Below are 18,783 nucleotides of genomic sequence, written 5' to 3' on the forward strand. Positions count from 1 at the left end.
AAAAAATGTGTGAGATAAAACAATTGAGGTTTGGGTTTTTGTTTGTTTGTTTGGTGGTTTTGTTTTTTTTTTTTTTTTTTTCGGGGGGGTTGTACCATAGATGTAAAACCTGCATTTCTGGAGGATTTGCATTTCTCTTACCTGAATGTGCAGTGTGTCGCCATTCAGGTCCTTACTTTACAGGGCCAAATAGGTCTGTGATTTGAAGTCATGACAACATAATTCCTCTCTGTTTTCTGATTTTTCAGTTTGTACGTATGTCAGAAACTATACTCAATGTTCTGTACTCAATGTATGATCTTGCAAGTTTAGGCTAATTTGACTTCTGTGCAATTGGAGGACATGTTTTACCTATGAAAGGTTCCCAGCCTTCAAGACATTTAGTGTGACAAAGATGGAATAAGGAATGCAGCTGTAAATGCTGCAATTGCAGTCTGTGAACAGGGAGGAGACACAGCCTTCAGCTCCACCACTTCCAAGCTATTGGGTTGTCTTAGTGAGCTGTTCATTCTAGGAGCAATGTCAAGGGTAACACAGGACAAATCCAGTTGAGGCTTGATCCTGTGAAAGGATGAGTATTTGGATGAAGTCTGGAGGGTGCTGACATTTATTTTGAGTGACATTACCAAGCCGGACAGCTATCTGAAGAAAATTACAGAGAAGAAAGGACTTGCCTTGGTGATGAACACTGACAGTCCATCAAAGACAAGAAAATAAGCTGTTTCTCACAGTACACACCAAATGCTAATGGGGAAGCCTGGTGCCAGGGGAATTTTTGATACTAAACAGAAGTATCTGCTCCAGATAAAGATCATGCCACCTGACAATCCTTAAATATGCCAGAAGAGGAAGTGGTGAGTTAGATGAGATTTCCAGCTCTTTCACCATCAAACAGGGTGACTACATTGGTTTCAAAACTGGTGCTAAAGAAAGCGTAATGGTATTAAGAAAAATGAGGCACGATTAATTTCATTCAGACCTCATTCAAAGAGGCACTTTGGTATTCCATGAAGATACAGAACATTGACAGTCATTTATCTGAGACCTCACAGATACCCTGCAATTGCAACTGGCTGGCTCAGCACCAGAATGACGATACTGAAAGACTGGTCAGCTGTCATAGGGCACAGAGGCCTTGCCTCAGGCCAGATAGAACGGTGGAGGGGAGCAGGAACAATGTTTTCTGGACGGTGACCTTAGGTGGCCAATCTATAAGAAAAGGCTTAGGTCTGAAAACCTGGGTTGGTGCCAAACTGGCACACGCTGAACTAATGATCTGTGACTCACAAAAGCCATAACCCAGGATCTAAAAAGGAACCCTTTTTAGGGGCTCCCTAGGGAGATGCTAGCAGATCTGGAACATGATCAATCTGGAGCCTGAAAGTCTGAAATAAAGTACAATGGCTAGTCACACAACTGTTTTAAAGACAAAATAAGAATCTTGCAACTATTTCAATAGATAATAGCAAGCCATCACAAGTTGTATAAAGTGGAGTAATGAGGCAGCAAATAAACACTGAGAAGGAAAGCACATGACTGATAAAAAGGCCAAAAAGTGTTCCTGAGGACAGTACTCAAATGTGGAACAACTAAATTATATTAAAAATTTTCAACACCCAACCGCTCTGTCTCAACAAGGGGAAAAAAAAACCAAACCCAAACCACAGTATTATGGAGACCCTGTTTTACGTAGTCTTACTCTGAACACAAGAGAGGACAGTGAGTGAACAGACACCCCCTGGAGACCTGTAAAAAGGAAAAAGCTGACCAGCCTTAAGTAAGAAAACAGGCACAATTTCACAAGTGTCTGCACAGGCAGACTGTCACTTGGAGACAACTAAGAGGGCATGTCCTCAGGCTGAAGTGCTGGCCTGTTTAAACTGAACTACCATGTCCTTTAGAACATTTGCTATGTGAATGGTCAGAATCTTAGCCTTGAAGCTCAGGGTAGTGTTGACATGTCTGTGAAAACAGGCCTGAAAGAGTGCAGGATGCAGATATATTCAGGTTACTGTTCAGAGTGAAAATACACTTGTGTATTGCTTATATGTAACAGAGTAGCAAGATAAGGAGGAAAGAGAACCATAGGAAACCAGTTACTGTCTGGATCACTTCAAAGAAAAGGTCCTTTACTAGCATCAGATGTAGTTGCATTCACATTCATTCATGATGAACTTTACAGAAGGACTGGCAGAACAAAGCATGTTTTTCCCCAGGGCTAGTGCTAAATTCATAATAACTAGGAATATATCTCTTTTTGAAACAGCCTGTTTATTCACACAAGACTGCATGTGTGGTTAACACAGTCTGCTTACAAGCAACAAGAGGCAACTGTCTGATAAAACTATGAGAACATAATTTTGAAAACTTTTTAATCAGACCTTGAGTACTAGCTAATACCAATAGCCCTACAGAGTAATTTGTCTTCCATTCTAATTAACGTTCTAGTAATACTCAGTAAAGATAATTACATAATTCCCAATGTAGCTCTATCTCAGGTCAGCTCATTACTACACACTGTTCAACTGAGGATCCCCACACAGAAGCTGATGAACTTGTCAGAATCAAGGGGAAGAGACGCCACGTCATAGTACACTTATAAGAGGCAAATGCATTAGAACTAGAGATTCCATGTTTTGATTTCTATCATCAATAACTTCTTCAAAAGCATAGCACAAACAGTATTTCCAGAACAAGCAATGCCTTAAGATAACAATCCATCTGCTCGATAAAGCATACGACAAACCGAATAACAGTTTTTCTGAATTAATGGAAGTTGCTTACCTCATCGTAATAAGCTCTGAGATCAGCTCTTTTAGATCGTAAGTCCCAGAGTACGACAGTCCCATTTTCATAACCTATCAATAGCTAGAGGAGGGAAACAAACACAATTGCAGTTTCAGATTCTAAAGGTATATACAAATATTGAAGAACTTAACTGTTTCAAGGGATTTTTTTTAAAAAATAAGCACCATAAAAAGAAATGCTGAACGGATGTCCAAGATTGTAGATCACACTACACATAATACCCTGTTTTGAAATAATCATTCAGTATAAATCACTTCTCATTACTGAAAATTTAAGATCTGATATGGAAGAAAAAATTTGCTTTATATATCTTTTTTTGTGTCAAAGGGTAGGTTTTTTTGTTGTTTGTTTACTTCTTTGGGGTGGTTTTGTTTTTGTTTTCTGCAAGGTTATGGGTTTGGACAGTCTCCACAATCACACATGTGCTGAGAAAATAAGACTGTAGCATGTTCCTGCACCTCACCTTCCTTGCCCCTGGTTGGAGGGAAAACTGTTTGACACATAAGAGATAACATAAATAATTTCACATCAAAGAGTCACCAGATTAAACTCTCATTCAGCTACTCATACTCCTTTAATTTCTGCTTTCTATTTCTTTAAAACATTTTGAAGAACTTTTCCTGCAGAGAATAAATTGCCTGCTTGCCTAGAAATTGAAAATAAATTAACTGGAATGCCAATTTTTACTTCTTCTAGAAGTGGTATGTCATATCATCACGCACACATGAGAAATATCAGCAAAGAAGGCTTGTGAAAAGATGGAAGAGGAGAAAAGCAATGCTCAGGAGAAAAATAAGAATGAACAATCCTTTCTCCTTGTCTCTGGCAGACTCTCACACATTTCTGCTATGGAATATTTTCTACAACTGACAGCGATAACTGCAGTTGTTCCTTGTCCATAAACACATGGATCACAGAATGCAGGCAAGAATTTACGGTTTCTATATTAAGAATTTGAGCAGAATGACAAGATTTTCTCTTTATCTGTGAAACCTTACCAGCATCTTTGCTATCACTCACTTCAGTTGTATAAGTCATAAAAATGGAACTCGGCTGGACTGCTAAACAAAACTCCACTTTGTTTCCAAGTACAACTGATACATCAACACTGCTATAAAAAAATCTGGGACTACTCTCAACCCTACTAGATATGATTCTTTATATTGCATATTCATTATGGGGAGATTTATTACCTAATCTGAGAATGATTTATAGTTAATATATGTAATACCTGAATATGAACAATATCTCATTAGTTAAGAATTCTGCTCCTGAAAAAAATACAATCTGTCCTGGAGAAATTCCAGAATATTTATCATTTTTGCTCTGGATGGATCCATATGGGATTCTGTGGCAGGGTAAATGTGAAAACACATCCTGTTCAGAAAGCATGCAGCTAAATGGATAGCATTTGTGTCAGGATGCCATATGGTATTCTGGGATAATAGATGGCCACTGAGAGACTGAACAAAGAGGTGTCTTGCTGTGGCTGCTCTCACTGTCAGTGTAGTGATCCTAGATGGAAGACAATTGTATATCCAGGAGTTAGTGATCCACAAAGTAGTTATCCTGAGTAGGTGCAGGCTTGTGCTGTGCTATTTTGTGCTGCAGACAGCACTTGCCTTTCAGGCCTGTGTAGTGCTGCATCCTTGGCCACATCCCTTGGCCACAAGATAAACTTGGCTGGCTAATTCTAAAGAAGGCTGAGGGCAGCTCCCACTTGGTAAGGGCAATTACAGCAACTTTGTGTCTTTGTCTTTATCTTAATGTCAGGCAGTATGTGTCATGTGAACACCCTTTTGCTTGACAGTAGAAATGGGTAGTTTTTTAAAAAATAAATCTTTGGAGATCTCTAAAGACCAAAATGCTGGCACACCTTTTCGCAGAGGGGACCAACACAGTGTGCTGTGTCCTTATTGGAGGTTCATCCAATGCTACACAACTTGGGGCTCCCATCATCCTTTTCATATATAACTCAAATAAATGTTAGTTTAATCAATATGTTATGGGGTCTGAGTCTCTTCCTTACTGTCATCATAACAAATGCTTGCATTAGTGCATTACAGCTGGGCACCAAAACAGTTGAGTTCGGTTCGTATCTACCAGTAGTCTTTTCACCTCAGCTTTTGTACAAATATATTCAGAAAACTGAAGGAATAAACCAGCTCTTAGTATGTGACCCTGTTCCTTAATACGCTTTTCTCTCTGGTGAAGCAGGCTTGTCTTTTGATTTTTATCACTCTCTTTTGCAAAGATATCATGCTCCAGGTAATTACTAAAAGGTTAAATACCTCCTATCAGAGGCAGCATTTCACTTGATCTATCACTGAAATGCTTAATGCAAAACAGAACTACAGAACTGCAAGACACAAAGTGCTGTGATTTCAGGAAGAAGCTGAAAGAGTAACAGATTTGTTGCATAGTCAGGGATCTCTTTCTCTTTGCTCAGATGGTAGCCTTGCTGCCTAACTACCAGTACTGTGCTATGACACTGAAGTCAGAATTCCAGCTGGGAGAATGATTGGTCTCATTGCCAGGATCTTTATACTCCGACCTGTCTGAATCACAGGAAACTCAGTCATACTCCTCTTGGCCAGACAAGCTCTATGTCTGTAACAGAAGTAAAAAATCAAACGTCCATAAATGCCGTTGGAGGGGAAACACAAAGAAGAAAAATACGTGTAAACATGCATAAAGAGTCCAGGAAGGAAAAAACCCAAAGATTTCTCTTCAGCTTGTGTTTCCTGGCACCTTGTTTAATTACTCATGCTTAATTAGGTTAAGAAACATGCAGAAAGTTGGACAGAATTTGAGGGAGGGAGGAGCTCTGGCAAGATCTTCCTTGTCTAGTGGAGCTGCTCCACATCTTGACTTAAATCCCTCTCCATGAAATGCATTTGATGATGTTTTCTTAGGGAGATTTCTCCTTTACAATCAACTAATTGCATCCTGGCACGTGCCATCCAACCCCTTCCTTAATCTGGTAGCACAAAACAGCTGGGAGAAAAAACCCAAGCTTGCCAAGTGCACACTGTATTTAGGTGTTATTAGGTCTCAGAAATAGGAAGGTTAGCTCACCAGCTGATAGTTAATAACATAAAACGTTTTCCTATTAAGCTTTCTCCATTTGGTGGGAAACTGCAGACCATTGCAGTTAATGTCTTCTTCTGTGGCAGAAAGAAAATTCATGTTTGCTACAGATCTGCCACTTACAAATATCTGTGCACTTCAGCCTGTTCCTAATGTACACTCATTCATTGATTTGGCAGACATAGTTATATTTCATGAACTTAATCACTAGGTCCCCAAGTTGTTCTTCAGCGACACATTAAATGCCCAGATTCTCTTTGTTGTCTGTCTTCCAGCCACGGCTTGCTTGACTCATTAAGACGACTGTCTCCAAAGTCTGCCTTGATGGCAGACTGTATTCAGACAGTGCACTCTGGAAAAATTTTGAATGGTAGAAGTCTTCCGGAATTGCATTTACTCTTTTGGCACAGAAAAACGGGTCATCAGTCACTGATATAAACTGGAACTTATAGGAATTGAAAGAATTTTAACAGATGAATATGCAGTCAGCACACAGTCTTCCCTGGCTTTCAAAAAGAGATCTTACGATCATCCTAGATTTGGAAAGGTTTGTCTGTGTTTTAGGACTCTTGACCACTCCACACCTATAGGAGAATGCTATTTATTTACTTCAGTGAAACACGCCCAGATCTGGTAACAACTTTGTGATACCCCAGAGAATATACTACTGGACCGTTGCAGAGCACGATACCTTTGTACTTGGAGAGTACACACGCATCTGTATTTTGAGCAATGATTATGACTGATTTGTACCCACTATTCATTTCCTGAAGCGTATCTAAAGAACGCTTTTATCTACCGCCCACCTATGAAGTGTTGTGGAGAGTCTGATTTCTCCCACCACCACCTCTTGATGGTCTTCAGTTACCTTGAAGCTGGGGAGCCAAGCAAAGTATTTAGAGCTGTCTTGAAACAGCTCAATTACCTAAGAACAACCCTGCTCAATTAAACAAAAGTCGACCTATTGCCGTGTCTCCTACTGGAATGGCCAAGAGCAAATGACAAATACCAATATGGAATGAGGGCAAGTACTTATCATACAGCTCACATATTCTTTCAGCCCAAGTAATTTGCTCATTCAAAGATAGCCAACTCCTCACCTAGAATGACTCCATTTAACCTCATCTTTAATAATCTTTTAGGAAAATTCAGCAAACCTTTTCAGTAGCCCTTCAAATTGATTTCTCCTGTGTTAACTTTTCCAGCCTCCCTTGGGACCAATATACATTTTCAGCACCCACTGCACCATTTGGAAAGTTTCATAGCTTCTACTTACTACACATCTGTACCTAACTGGCTTGTTTGGAATCCGAATTGTTGGCTTCATTTGATATCCTTTTAGGTTTTGTACTGAAAGAGACTATAAGCTGTTTCTACCCTCTTCATAACAACTATGGTTTTCAAACTAAGAATCACAATGAGCTCTTCTCTACAATGAATTGTCCTGACTCACTTAGTTGTGTCTCATATAGAAAACCTTGCCCCTCTGTTGAATTTCTTTTAGCACAATTACGGGATTTTTGAGCTACAAGGACAAATATACTCAGTATTCAGCAGGCAAATCAACCATGTATTTATGCAATAGCCCCGTTTTATTCTCTGTTCTTCTCCAGATAATGACTAATTTTGATATTCTTTATTGGCCACTACTGAGCATTGAGCTGACATTTTCATTGAACTATCAATCAATCATCCCTCAAAGCTCTTGATACCAAACAGTAACCAGCTCAGACCCATTGCTTTATATTTAAAGTCAGAAATGTTTTCCCACACGTATATCACTTACTATCATTTACACCAAACACTTACTTATCGCAATATTTAACCTGCTGTTTTACTTCTCGGTTTTGCAGCCTCCTAAAGTCCAGCAAACTTGATCACATCACTGCTCACTCTCTTTTCTAGGTTGTTCATGAGTGTGCTGAACAGCAAATGTCCCAGAAATTGGTTGGCTTGCTTTATTTTTTTCCCATTCTGAAGATTGTTTTATCCTCCATTCTTTCAACCAAAGTTTAATGAGGCTTAGTTGAAAAATTTAGTTCATTTTTTTCTCTACATTTTTTGATTTAGAGCTATGTATTTTAGAGCTATATTTCTCTAAATTTTCTTCTAAATTTTTTGATTTAGAGCTATGTCTTTTGATTTAGTGCTTGGATCTTCTTAAATTCTGTACTTCTACCAATACCTTCCTAAAAACATCAAACACTATGAATTCCACATTCTGCAAATCTGCAAGCATTTTGTTAGCACCGATTTGTTCTTTACACCACTCTCATCTATCAATGATATAAACAGCTACACTGGGATGGTTTCAGTATGGCTTACATTTTCTACTCTTTCTCCCCATAAATTTGCAGTGTTTGTTTTTCAGAGGGATCCATCTGATTTTGCTGTTGCTGTTGTTTTTAGTATGCTAGTACTTCAGCAGTGCCCAGATGTCTCCAATGTGCCCTCTGAGCAACAAGTAACTATCTCCAAGCAAGTTATCCTCTTAATTCCCTTTCCTGGGACCTTTTAATCTTCATTCTTTCTGCTGAAGTCAAAATATTTTAGGTTTCTGTTTGGACATGGTGCATGAAATTCCTGTAAGAGATGTTCACTTACAGACCATTTTTTCTTTTAGTATTATATCCTTTTTCCCTACACCATGTGCTTTAGGTAGGTCAGCAGCAGCTTCTGCTGTGGCCCGTGAACAAGAGTTATGCCTTATCAATAAACCTTTATTTTTATCAGGTATTTTGCCATAGATAGTTATATAGCATTTCTGGATGGCTTCTTGTTTGAGGCTAAAACACTACGCTTCGTAGCATTTAATGACTATTTGCTGTATTCTAAATGGCACGATCTATTGCGATTCTTCGAAAAAGACTGAGAGATCCAGTGTAAGTTGCTGGAGGGCTAGCTGGCAAGTGCATGATTTGCACAGTTCACTTTGCAATATGGATGAGTCCAGGGATGGATAACGCAAATGAAATTCAGATGAAGTCATCAGTGCTTTTTCTAAGTACCCATAATAATTTCAGCTTAATGTCCCCCACATCAGTATCAGAAATTTAAATTGCTGCTAGTTTCCAATAACCATCAGCTGTTACATCAGCCACACTGTCAAATAGATACAACTTTTGTAAGATGCAGTCCTTTTACAAATACACGCTAAAATGCAACTGGCAAAAGTGATCAAAAATGATGAGATAGTTAATGGCCCCTTCCACACAGGCAAAATGCTCTAAAATTCAGTAATAATAAAAAAAACTCTAATAAAACTGGTATTCTGGCAACCAAATTTCATTTTGGAAAAGCTACCATACAAATAAAGCCAACTCCAATTTTGCCTGCTGATGGTTTCAGTCACAACCCCAACACTCTGACTGTATGTTTTGCTTCCACTTGTTGACAGCTCTTTGCTGTTCTCAATTCTGTTCACGAACAACAAGTTCCAACCTTGCAAGCTACTACCATTATTTTTGTGTAAGAAAAGACTTATTATCTTATGAAAACTTACTATAATGTTTTCACAATAGCATGTTTATCCAAGTACTGAAGTAATGATATGAGTTTTTAGTCAATTCTTACTTAAGCAAAGTTAAGTTTATTTAATCAGGAACAATTCTGGTTGGCTATAGGTTTCAAAGTGCAGTATGTTGTCTGTATCACAGATTTTTTGCTCATTAAAATTGTATGAAGGGAATTTTTTTCTTAAAAATGTAAATAGTAAAAATTACCTTGCAAATACAGAAATAAAGCAGATGATAAAATTAGTGAGTAAGCAAAAGGAAAGAGCTATAATGGCTATGCAACGTTGCAGTGTTTTATACCATTAGTTGCACTCACTTTTCCCTCGTCTCTTGGGCTGTCACTTAAATGTACAACTGGCCCAGGGTGAGTCTTTGTGGATCTGCAAGATAAAAATAAATTCAAATCTGTAAATATCTTCTGTATGAAGACCTAGATGCTTACCTTAATTTCTAGGTGTGTTAACACATACCTTCAGTGCTTTAGAAGTCATCCTAAAAAGACCAGCAGGGGAAGATAACTATCTGAAAGTTATCAATATATTTTCACGTTCTTCTCTACTTCCTTTTTGCTGTTACAGGCAAAGATTCTCCTTTGTTGATGAATTCTTTCTTTTGTTGTTTTCTAAAAAATTCTCACTATTCCTTCTTCTATTACAGTGATTCTCACCTCACTCCTCATTTCTAAGGCTTTTTTGCCTTTTCTATTCTCCACTCTCTTTGTGCCTGCCCTCCTTGCTTGCTCGATTTCAAGGCTAATGTGCCAAGGACTCGCAAAGTCTTCACTGGAGTCATTTGAAATACTGGTAACAAGACTCATTAAGTTCCAATCTCATTAATGACAGGTCTTCAGTAATCTCACCTGCACTGCTCCATCAGGTAGCTTCTTGGCATCCCTGCAGTGGGGTTTCAGAAGCCGAGCACCTGGCCTTTGCCCATTCTGTAAAGCCCTGAGACATCTTCAGACCAACCAATATAGTCACACCCGCAATGGCTCCTCAGCCGTAACACCCGACCCATGTGCCTTCGTAAGCCTCTATGGAGATGGCTTACTGCTCTACCTGTCCCCTCTTTTTTTGTAACATCCCAGCAACATGGTATGCAACTTGGTACAGGGACTGCTGCTTAAGTCATTGACATCCAGCACCTGACAGCAAATGCAAACCATAGGAAACTGAATGGAAAGATGAAGATTTTTCAACTGTCATCTCTTCTGACCAGACCTTTAGGCCCTGGCAGTCATATAGAACAAGAAAACAAGGAGAAGTCCACAAAGCTTCAGGCTATTTGAATGTCTGCACAAAACAAGACCATTCTTCCATGTAGGTTTTGGGGTCAGAGCACATGTGCCCCTTGGAGTTCAGCTTCAGCTATAGACTTCGATGGCTGGTCTTGGTCTACTAAAGGTCACCAGGAAAAAAAAGTATGTCAGAGATTGGCAGGGCCCATAAATCTAAGAATTTATCTGGAAGCCATACCTAAAACTACCTAAGCTCCAAGTTTTAAAACAATCTGCAAGAGAATTAGAGAAACAAAGCAAAACAAGGCTCTCCAACTGTACTGCTCACAGGATTTTCCTAAATCAACAGCATTCCTCTTTCTTTGGCTCAAATACTGCACTATAGCAAAACCAGCCTCTGCTCTACCAGGTCAGACTACAAACCAAGACTGAGCATGGTATGCAAAAATTCCCAGGCAACCAAAACACTGAAATACTGTGGAGCAATCCATATCCTCATAGACTCCTGCTTCCTAAAACAATATGCTTGCTCCAATGCTCTTGAAAGCATGCACGCTCTCCTCTGGCCTCTAGTTTTTGCATGTAGAATGTTTTATATATTTTGGCTATTTGGTCATGCATGAAGCTAGGCCAAAGCAGAGTGGGAAAGACCTTGTCTGCTATTTACCTCTGAGCTAAAGCCCATGAAAAATTACTCCAGACATCCTTAGACCTTCCAGACTAAGTTTACTCCAGGCCAAAGAGATAGAAAACTTCAAGTCATCTGAAGGCCAGACAACCTCCCAAGACTACACCTTCACATATATTTTAACATTACTGCTAGCTGCATGCACTAAGCTAGTGGCAGTGCAGCAAACCCCTTCCCCAGGGAACCTCTTCCATGGGATGATGCCCCGTCCACATCTTCAGCTTTGGCAGATTATGTTTCCACAGATACCTGCAGCATGTTACTTTTCTACAGGAGGTCTTGGTGAGCAAGGCTTCTGCAAGAGCATTTTGCAAAATACCCCAGCACAGAAGCGAGATCAGCAGGAAAGCAGTGGCCAGCCAGTTTCTACAGCAATGTTCTATACAGGCTGCCTTTAATGGTGCCAGCAAGCGCCCATTTGGCTTGAGTCATGGCACACAGTGATTTTGTGCAGAGAGGCAGTTAGCGGGAGATCTGACTGTCATTCCTACCCAAGCCAGCTCCCCAGAAGGGACCCCTCCGGCTGAGCTTCTGAGTAACCTGTTCTGGAATAAAAATAAATAAATAAATAAAAATTCCCACAACACCAGAGCTTGGAGCAGGAAGGGTAGGTAGGCAGCGATGGGGAACTAAGGGGTGAGATGAGGATATCTGCAAGTAGTGCTCAGACCCACATGTTTATCACATCTGTCCTCAGGGAACGAATATGCCATCTCAGAACATTCTAGGCTGCTTTGAACTTTCTGATATAGGTTCACCTATCTGAACTGGTCAGAATATGGTGATGGAAAGAACTAGCTCTGTTTAGGGTACGTGCTGCCTATGCCATGACCGGCAAAGGAGGAAGGATAAGAGGAAAAACCGTGAAGAGAAAAGGCAGCATAAGAAATTTTGCTTTTTAGGCAGATAAGAACCACTGATGACAGAATCAGGAGCAGAGCCAAGCGAACGTCAGGCATGACTAAGCTGGCAACAGACAAAATGGTGTAAGGAGCACACGCAGGCTGAGGTGGCACACTGCTTTGGTGCTTCCCAGCCCACTGAACCAGCCAGTATGCAGGCTGGGTTGCTTGGCCATACTGGTACCGGACCAGCAATACTGGCAAAACTAGGGCAAATGGAGCAAGAAAGGGAAAGAGCATACTGTCTAAGCTAAAATTTGATCCCTCTGGGCTGTTCTTTGTGCCTACCGATTTTAAAAGTCAAGAACAATTTTGATAAATCTGTGCAACCACTGTTTTCTTTTTAAGATACATGTGTCATTGCTTACCAAAGAAATGTATCCATTTGTCTTTGGATAGAAGCGAAGTCTTAACATGAGCTGTAGTCACTCTGCATTACATCTAACTTTAGGCTAATTATACTTTCATTGTCACACAAACTAGTTGTTCCTCTGTAAATGATATAAAACTGTCTTTTACTATAAGTCTTACTTCTATCTTACATTTTTGCAGGGGTGTAGCATCAGATTTCCATGCTAAGACCTCAACTAAAATGGGTAACCTTCACTAATATGATAAATTTTCGAATCTCCACCATTTCTCTCTTGAATCTATTGTAAATGATAGCTGGAGGATCCTGAGATTTATTACACTGTAATAAAATTTCTTTTTGCTTTTCAGGATATTAGGCACTGTTAGTTTCTTTTAGGAGTATTCTCTTTTTCTTATTAGGTTCCTAGCTATTTCTTTAGTTTTGTTGAGTAAAAGCTTCATATACATTACCAGCAAAGTTGATATCAAACACAGCAGTCTGTGCACTAAATGCATGAGATATTACTTTTCCTCTTTCTCTTTCCTCTGTATTTGATGTAAGTATTCTCTCAATGTTTATATTATAATACTCCTCAGGACTTTAATAGTTTAGTTGTTTTGTACGATATCTGACTTGGCCAGGCTTCTTCCATTTCCTTCCAGTTCTATTATTTCAGTCTGTCAGGTATGACACCACCAAAAGACTTAACAAACCATTGTTCTGCTTTCACGTGTACACCCACCAGCCCCTGGTTCCATTCCTGTTAGCTCTTTGGTGTCGGACATTGGATGTAGGTGTCAAGGTTCTGCATACAGCCAGCTCCACCTAGCTCCAACAGCCCCACCACAGGGCACAGCTGAGCCCCTCAGCCAAGATGGTGGTGACACAGGGAAAATAAACTTAAGGAAGGGCAAAAAATGCTGCACAAGCAGTGAGGAAAAAAGTGAGGAACAGCCCTGCGAGCAGCAAGGTCAGTGAAGGAAGAGGGGAGGAGGTGTTCCAAGCACCACAGCAGAAATTTCCCCGCAGCCTGTGGAGAGGATCCCTTCAGACATGGGAGATGCCACACTGGAGCAGGTGGGTTTTTCCTGAAGGAATCACAGCCTGTGGAGAGCCTACACTGGAGCAGGGTTATCCTGAAGAACTGACCCGTGCTGGAGCAGGGGAAAAGTGTGAGGAGGAAGGAGCAGCAGAGAGGAGCTGTAATGGACCGACCACAACCCCCATTCCCCATCCTCCTGCGCTGCTCAGTAGCGGGATGGAAGTAGAGGAGTTGGGAATGAAGGAGCGAAGTTGAGCCTAGGAAAAACAGGGTTTGGAGGAAAGGTGTTTTAGTTTTTGTCTTTGTTTCTTACCAGTCTACTCTATTTTAACTGGCAATAAATTACATTTTCTCCAAGTCAAGTCTGGTTTGCCTGTTGACAGTAACTGGTAAGTGATCTCCCTGTCTTTATCTGGATCCATGAACTTTTCCATCTTATTTTCTTTCCCTGTCCTGTTGAGGAGGCGGAGTGAGAGAGCAGCTGGGTGGGGATCTCGCTACTAGCCAGGGTTCACCCACCACAAAGACCCGGATTGTTTAACAGCTGCCAGGAAACAGAGTCTATTAAGTTTGGCAATCATAACCCTAACTCTGTCAGGAAATGAGAAAGGATCTTTTTAAAATAGTTGTACATCCGAAAACTTTTTTCGTGTGTGCCACTGCAGATAACATCACACTCAGAGTTTATGAGGTGATGACAACAGATATTCCTGAAGATTTTGGAATTGTAAAACCTACTCCCTGGCAGTCCTCCTGCACTGCTTTTCTGGGGCTCCAAAAAACATGTTGGGTTTTCATACATATCAAGTAAAGTTGTTCCCTCCTCGGGCTAAATAACAAGGAATGTTCAGAAGGTGGAGCACAAAGCTTTTCGTTTGGTTTCAGATGGGACATGCATGGTTCCATCTTGGGGGAGACATTCTGGGGAGGATAGACTGACCTGAAGTAACACCACTTCAGATGGAGCAGGGAAGAAAACCGTGTGTGAAAGGGTTGTAACTTTCTACAGTCTACTTGGTCTTTTGCTTGTTGCTCTGAACCTGTTCTATGGCTGGATACAGAAGGAGAGACATAGTAAAACCACTCTGCAACACATCTTGCTTGCTTTTCCTGAACGATGTTATCTCTTTCCTAGTGCAGGACTGTGGCTAGGAACCCAAAGGAACTAGTCCTTTGCACCACACTAAAACCAGGAATAGTCTACAAAAGGCAGATCAGTGCCTTACTTCTTGCATTTTCTTGTCTCCTCAAGGAAAGCATGTATAAACAGAATAAAAGCAATGTCTCTTGGAGCCCTACAGAAGCGTTGTTTTTAAAAGGAGTGCCTGCCATTAGGCTCTACAGTCAATTTCTGCTAAGGGCAGACATCATGACTGCGCTACAAGCAGGACTGAATGAAGCAATTATTTAGTTAACTGTATTATATCAATAATACTAGTTTACAGAACTCATGAACCTCTCAGAGCTACAGATACAGCAATTACTACTTTCATACAGTAAATTATACTGCATGTGGAAATGTCGACACACAAAAATATTTTGTAACCTTAGTATATATAAAATGTTTTGTTTCCCTTCATTGCTATTACAGCAGAGTTGTCAAGGAGACTGGGAAGTTGTATGCTGTCATTGTGGAACAGCCTACAAAGAAAGAACACGGCTGAATAACATTAAAGCAAAAGCAGAGATCCAGCAGCTCCTAGAAATGATGAAGAGGTGCTGGGAAACCAACCACAGTTGAAGCTATTGTGAATAAAACACACTACTGTTGATGCCAGATACCTGTGTGTAGGCATTTCTTCAAGCTGGCTTTAGAAGACTGGGTGAAAACTAGCTATTCCTTGAGAAAGGAGAAAATAAAGACGAATCAGTAGGTGAAAATAAGGCGTAAGTGAAATAGTTGAGCAGAGAATTCTTCATTCCCAAGTACTAGCTGGGGTACAGCTGAGGATGACTGAGAAAATAAAAGCTCTGAAAAGACATGAAAAGGATAAAAGACAAAGCCAAGTCCATACACAGCAGAAAGAAAAATATATGAAGGCCAAATCCAAAAAATATCAGCAATGATTTGCAGTAAAATATTCCTGAAGCAAAAGCTACCTTCAATTGAGCAAGAAAAAAGTACAAGCTAATGATACAAAGGACTGCAATGTTTTGTAGCCTTCACTGACCTTTAAGCCACAAAAACAGACTGCAGAATTGGAAAATGGAACAAAAGGTTCCCATGACAGCTGTACAGAACTAGAAGTTTGTTAAGAATCTAGTGATACTTGAGCTGTTTTGCAGTTCATCAGAAGTTATTCCTGACAGCTGCAGGTATTAATTTGTTTGGTGCATATGCATTTGGGGAGATGAGGGAGCTGATATGCCATTAAGACTTGGCTCTTACTCAGAAGAACAGGACTGAAATGAAGAAACCATTCACTGTAAAACAGAAGTCTTCAAAAGACTTGTAAGGATGGAATCCTACAAGTATTTAGTTATTTTGTTCTAAAATTAGAAAGCTCAAGGTTCAGCAATATTATAATATGAACCCAGGAAAATGTGGGAAATACAGAGATGATATATGCCTCCATCATTCTGGGAAGTTTTATGCAGTCTAAGAAATGGATTGTCTTGCATACTGTTGTAAGAACTTAAATACCAAGACAATCTTTAAAAGAGATAAAAGTAATGCATGACAAAATAGAATCAAATCAAGAGAAATCCATTTTCCTTTAAAAAAAAAAAAAGTCTGCACAACTGCAGAAGCATTGTAATGATTTTGGAGAAGAATGAAGATCTGGTGGTAGAAAGTGGTAGGAGTTAGGTGAGGGGGGAAAAAAGGGAAAACATCTATATTAGTTGTTGTTACAGAGCTGGAGTTGACTGTATGTGACAGTGCTGAGAAAAGCACATGCACAAGCAGATAATTCTGTTGTGCCAGTAGTCAGACATCTGCCGCAGTTCTGCTTTCCACAAAGGTGCAGCGCACCAGAGATTTTAAGACTTTCTTTTCATTGGTAGAGTCACAGAGAAAAAAATAAAAAGAATGAGTTAGATACATCATTCACATACTGTGGATCAAACCTGGGAACTGAGTAAGTAAGAATCAGTTCAACCTCAATATGCAACTCTGAGTCTTAGACACGATTTCTAAAATGTCTAGAAGGATGCTTTGCAACTTGCACTTTCTTTATACTAGGAATTATTTCCATTTGTATCCATGCACAGAGGTGGCAGCAGTTGCTCCTAGACTGCTACTTCTCTTCCTGTGTGCTGCTTTCCTTCACTGCTGTGGAACTACTGGCTCTGAGACACATCTAGAAAATGAGGATGGGCAAGGAAAGTGCAGACCAAGTTATGGTTCCATAACCGATTTCCAATTTGCCCAATTCTTTGATACTCCAAATTCCATAAATTTTGACGTTTCAGTTATTCATTCATTAGTTAGTAGGGTGTTTAAACAATGGAAAATGCATGTTTGTGAAGGGGGCTTTCAATGCAGATTTCTCATTTCTGGAGTTCAGTGGACTCACATATCAAGATCTTCTTTTCCCAACTCTAGATGACCTTCCAAAATGTATGATCCTGCAGGCTGAGACAATTATTCCCATTGTAGCTGGAGTAAATGGAGACATGCAGGGCTTATTGACTATTTTTCTCTTCTGGACCTGTTTCCAAACATTTTGAAGGAAAAGAGAGAACCTGTTTGCTTATTAAAGAGTAGAAAACCAAACAGTATCAGGAGCCCCAAACATCTCTGTCAAAGGACTAGCTCTGCTACATGATAAGGAAATGACAAATTAGTAAGTTTTGAGTTATTCTTTATTCTTAGCTGAAAAGATGTGTCAGTGTGGTCTGAGATGTGGCATGAGATGATAGAAACAGCTGAGACATGAACTGCTAGAGGAAATGTTTCTAAAACTCCATGTATTCTAATGCTCTTTCTCAGCTCTGGAAAAGGCCAGGTCCACTGAAGCTAAAGGATTTTTTCCTGTAACTTCTAGAATCAGTCGTGCCTCAGCACTGAAATTAATCTCAAGTGAAAAAAATTGTGTTTCCTTTGCATTATGGGTCTATTCAGACCTTTATTTCTCATTAATATTAGATACTGTTTAAGCAAGCTAGATGATCTCTCCTGTATGAGAAGACAACAGTTCCTATGATAGAATAGGTATTGCAACCATCTTTTTGACATGTATCTCTACTAGATGCTTCTGAACTGGTCAGAATGAGAAACTCAGCATCACTGCAAAATATAGTGCTCTACAGATCTTTCAGTATATTTTGATACAAAAGTAACCACCAAAATCACAAATGGTAACAAAAACCCTGCTAAAAAAGAACAAACCAAAAGCCAACTTTGTAAGTCAAAGTAGCCATGCAGGAAAAGGTGATAGGGTTTCTTGTGTCATATGCAAAGTCTAAAAATTTTACATCCAAACCGGTCTCTCCTTCAACTCTTTAAAATACTAAGTATCTTCACCTCAGTGTTTCACTGCAACAGAATTACTGTTAGAAAAAAAAATTCCTGCAGTTATTTCATGGGCCTCATTGACCGACAATGTTTGGGTTTTTTTTTCTGAGGATGACAGTTATGTTCAAGAAGTGTGACGAAACTCTTTATGAGGTTGAATCCTTGTTACACCCATGAACAGACTAAAGTGAACTGTTGGAATATGTTTTCTATGTTCCATATGTTTTTCACCGATGCAGTAGCATTTATTATATTATTTACTGAGCAATGTCATCATGACCTTAGAGGGACAAACTCAGCCCATGATGAAAGTCCAGAATGCAACCTGTAGGTGTTTTCCAAAGTGGGAAATGACAACACAGGTATTCTGTTCTGACCTCTTCAGGTTACCTTGGCCATAGTGTTAACAATGTATATAGAGGCTCTCTTCAACAATGTTCTGAAAAACTAGGAGAACTGGAATTTCAGCTGGTGGGGTGGTTTCTGGTTTTGGGGGGGTTTTTTTGTTTTTGTTTTTGTACTCTCACAAAATGGGCTGTAATCTGCCTTTACAGTGGCTTTGGTACAGTAATATATAGTTCAACATTCCCAACTCAAAGCATTTCAGGTTTTTAAAAAAATTAACCAGTTTGATCTCCTATCAGTTTTCACTGTAAAGCCTAGAAATCTTACTGACAGCTGAGTTCAATC

The 18,783-nt window shown here is 39.7% G+C and overlaps 1 protein-coding gene across 4 annotated transcripts in view; it reads right to left on the reverse strand.

Moving 5' to 3' along the window:
- The window catches only part of STXBP5L (syntaxin binding protein 5L), a 203,861-nt gene that overhangs the window by 85,082 nt on the left and 99,996 nt on the right, over positions 1 to 18,783 (reverse strand). For all 4 annotated transcript variants that reach the window (XM_080391194.1, XM_080391193.1, XM_080391196.1 and 1 more), the window contains 2 exons: positions 9,730 to 9,793; positions 2,785 to 2,868 (listed from right to left, as the gene is read on the reverse strand). In XM_080391194.1, coding sequence (XP_080247320.1) covers positions 2,785 to 2,868; positions 9,730 to 9,793 — 148 coding nt within the window. The remainder of the gene's footprint in view (positions 1 to 2,784; positions 2,869 to 9,729; positions 9,794 to 18,783) is intronic.

This window comes from Falco punctatus (assembly GCF_963210335.1).
Source record: "Falco punctatus genome assembly, chromosome: 6".
In the NCBI taxonomy this organism is placed as follows: Eukaryota; Metazoa; Chordata; class Aves; order Falconiformes; family Falconidae; genus Falco; species Falco punctatus.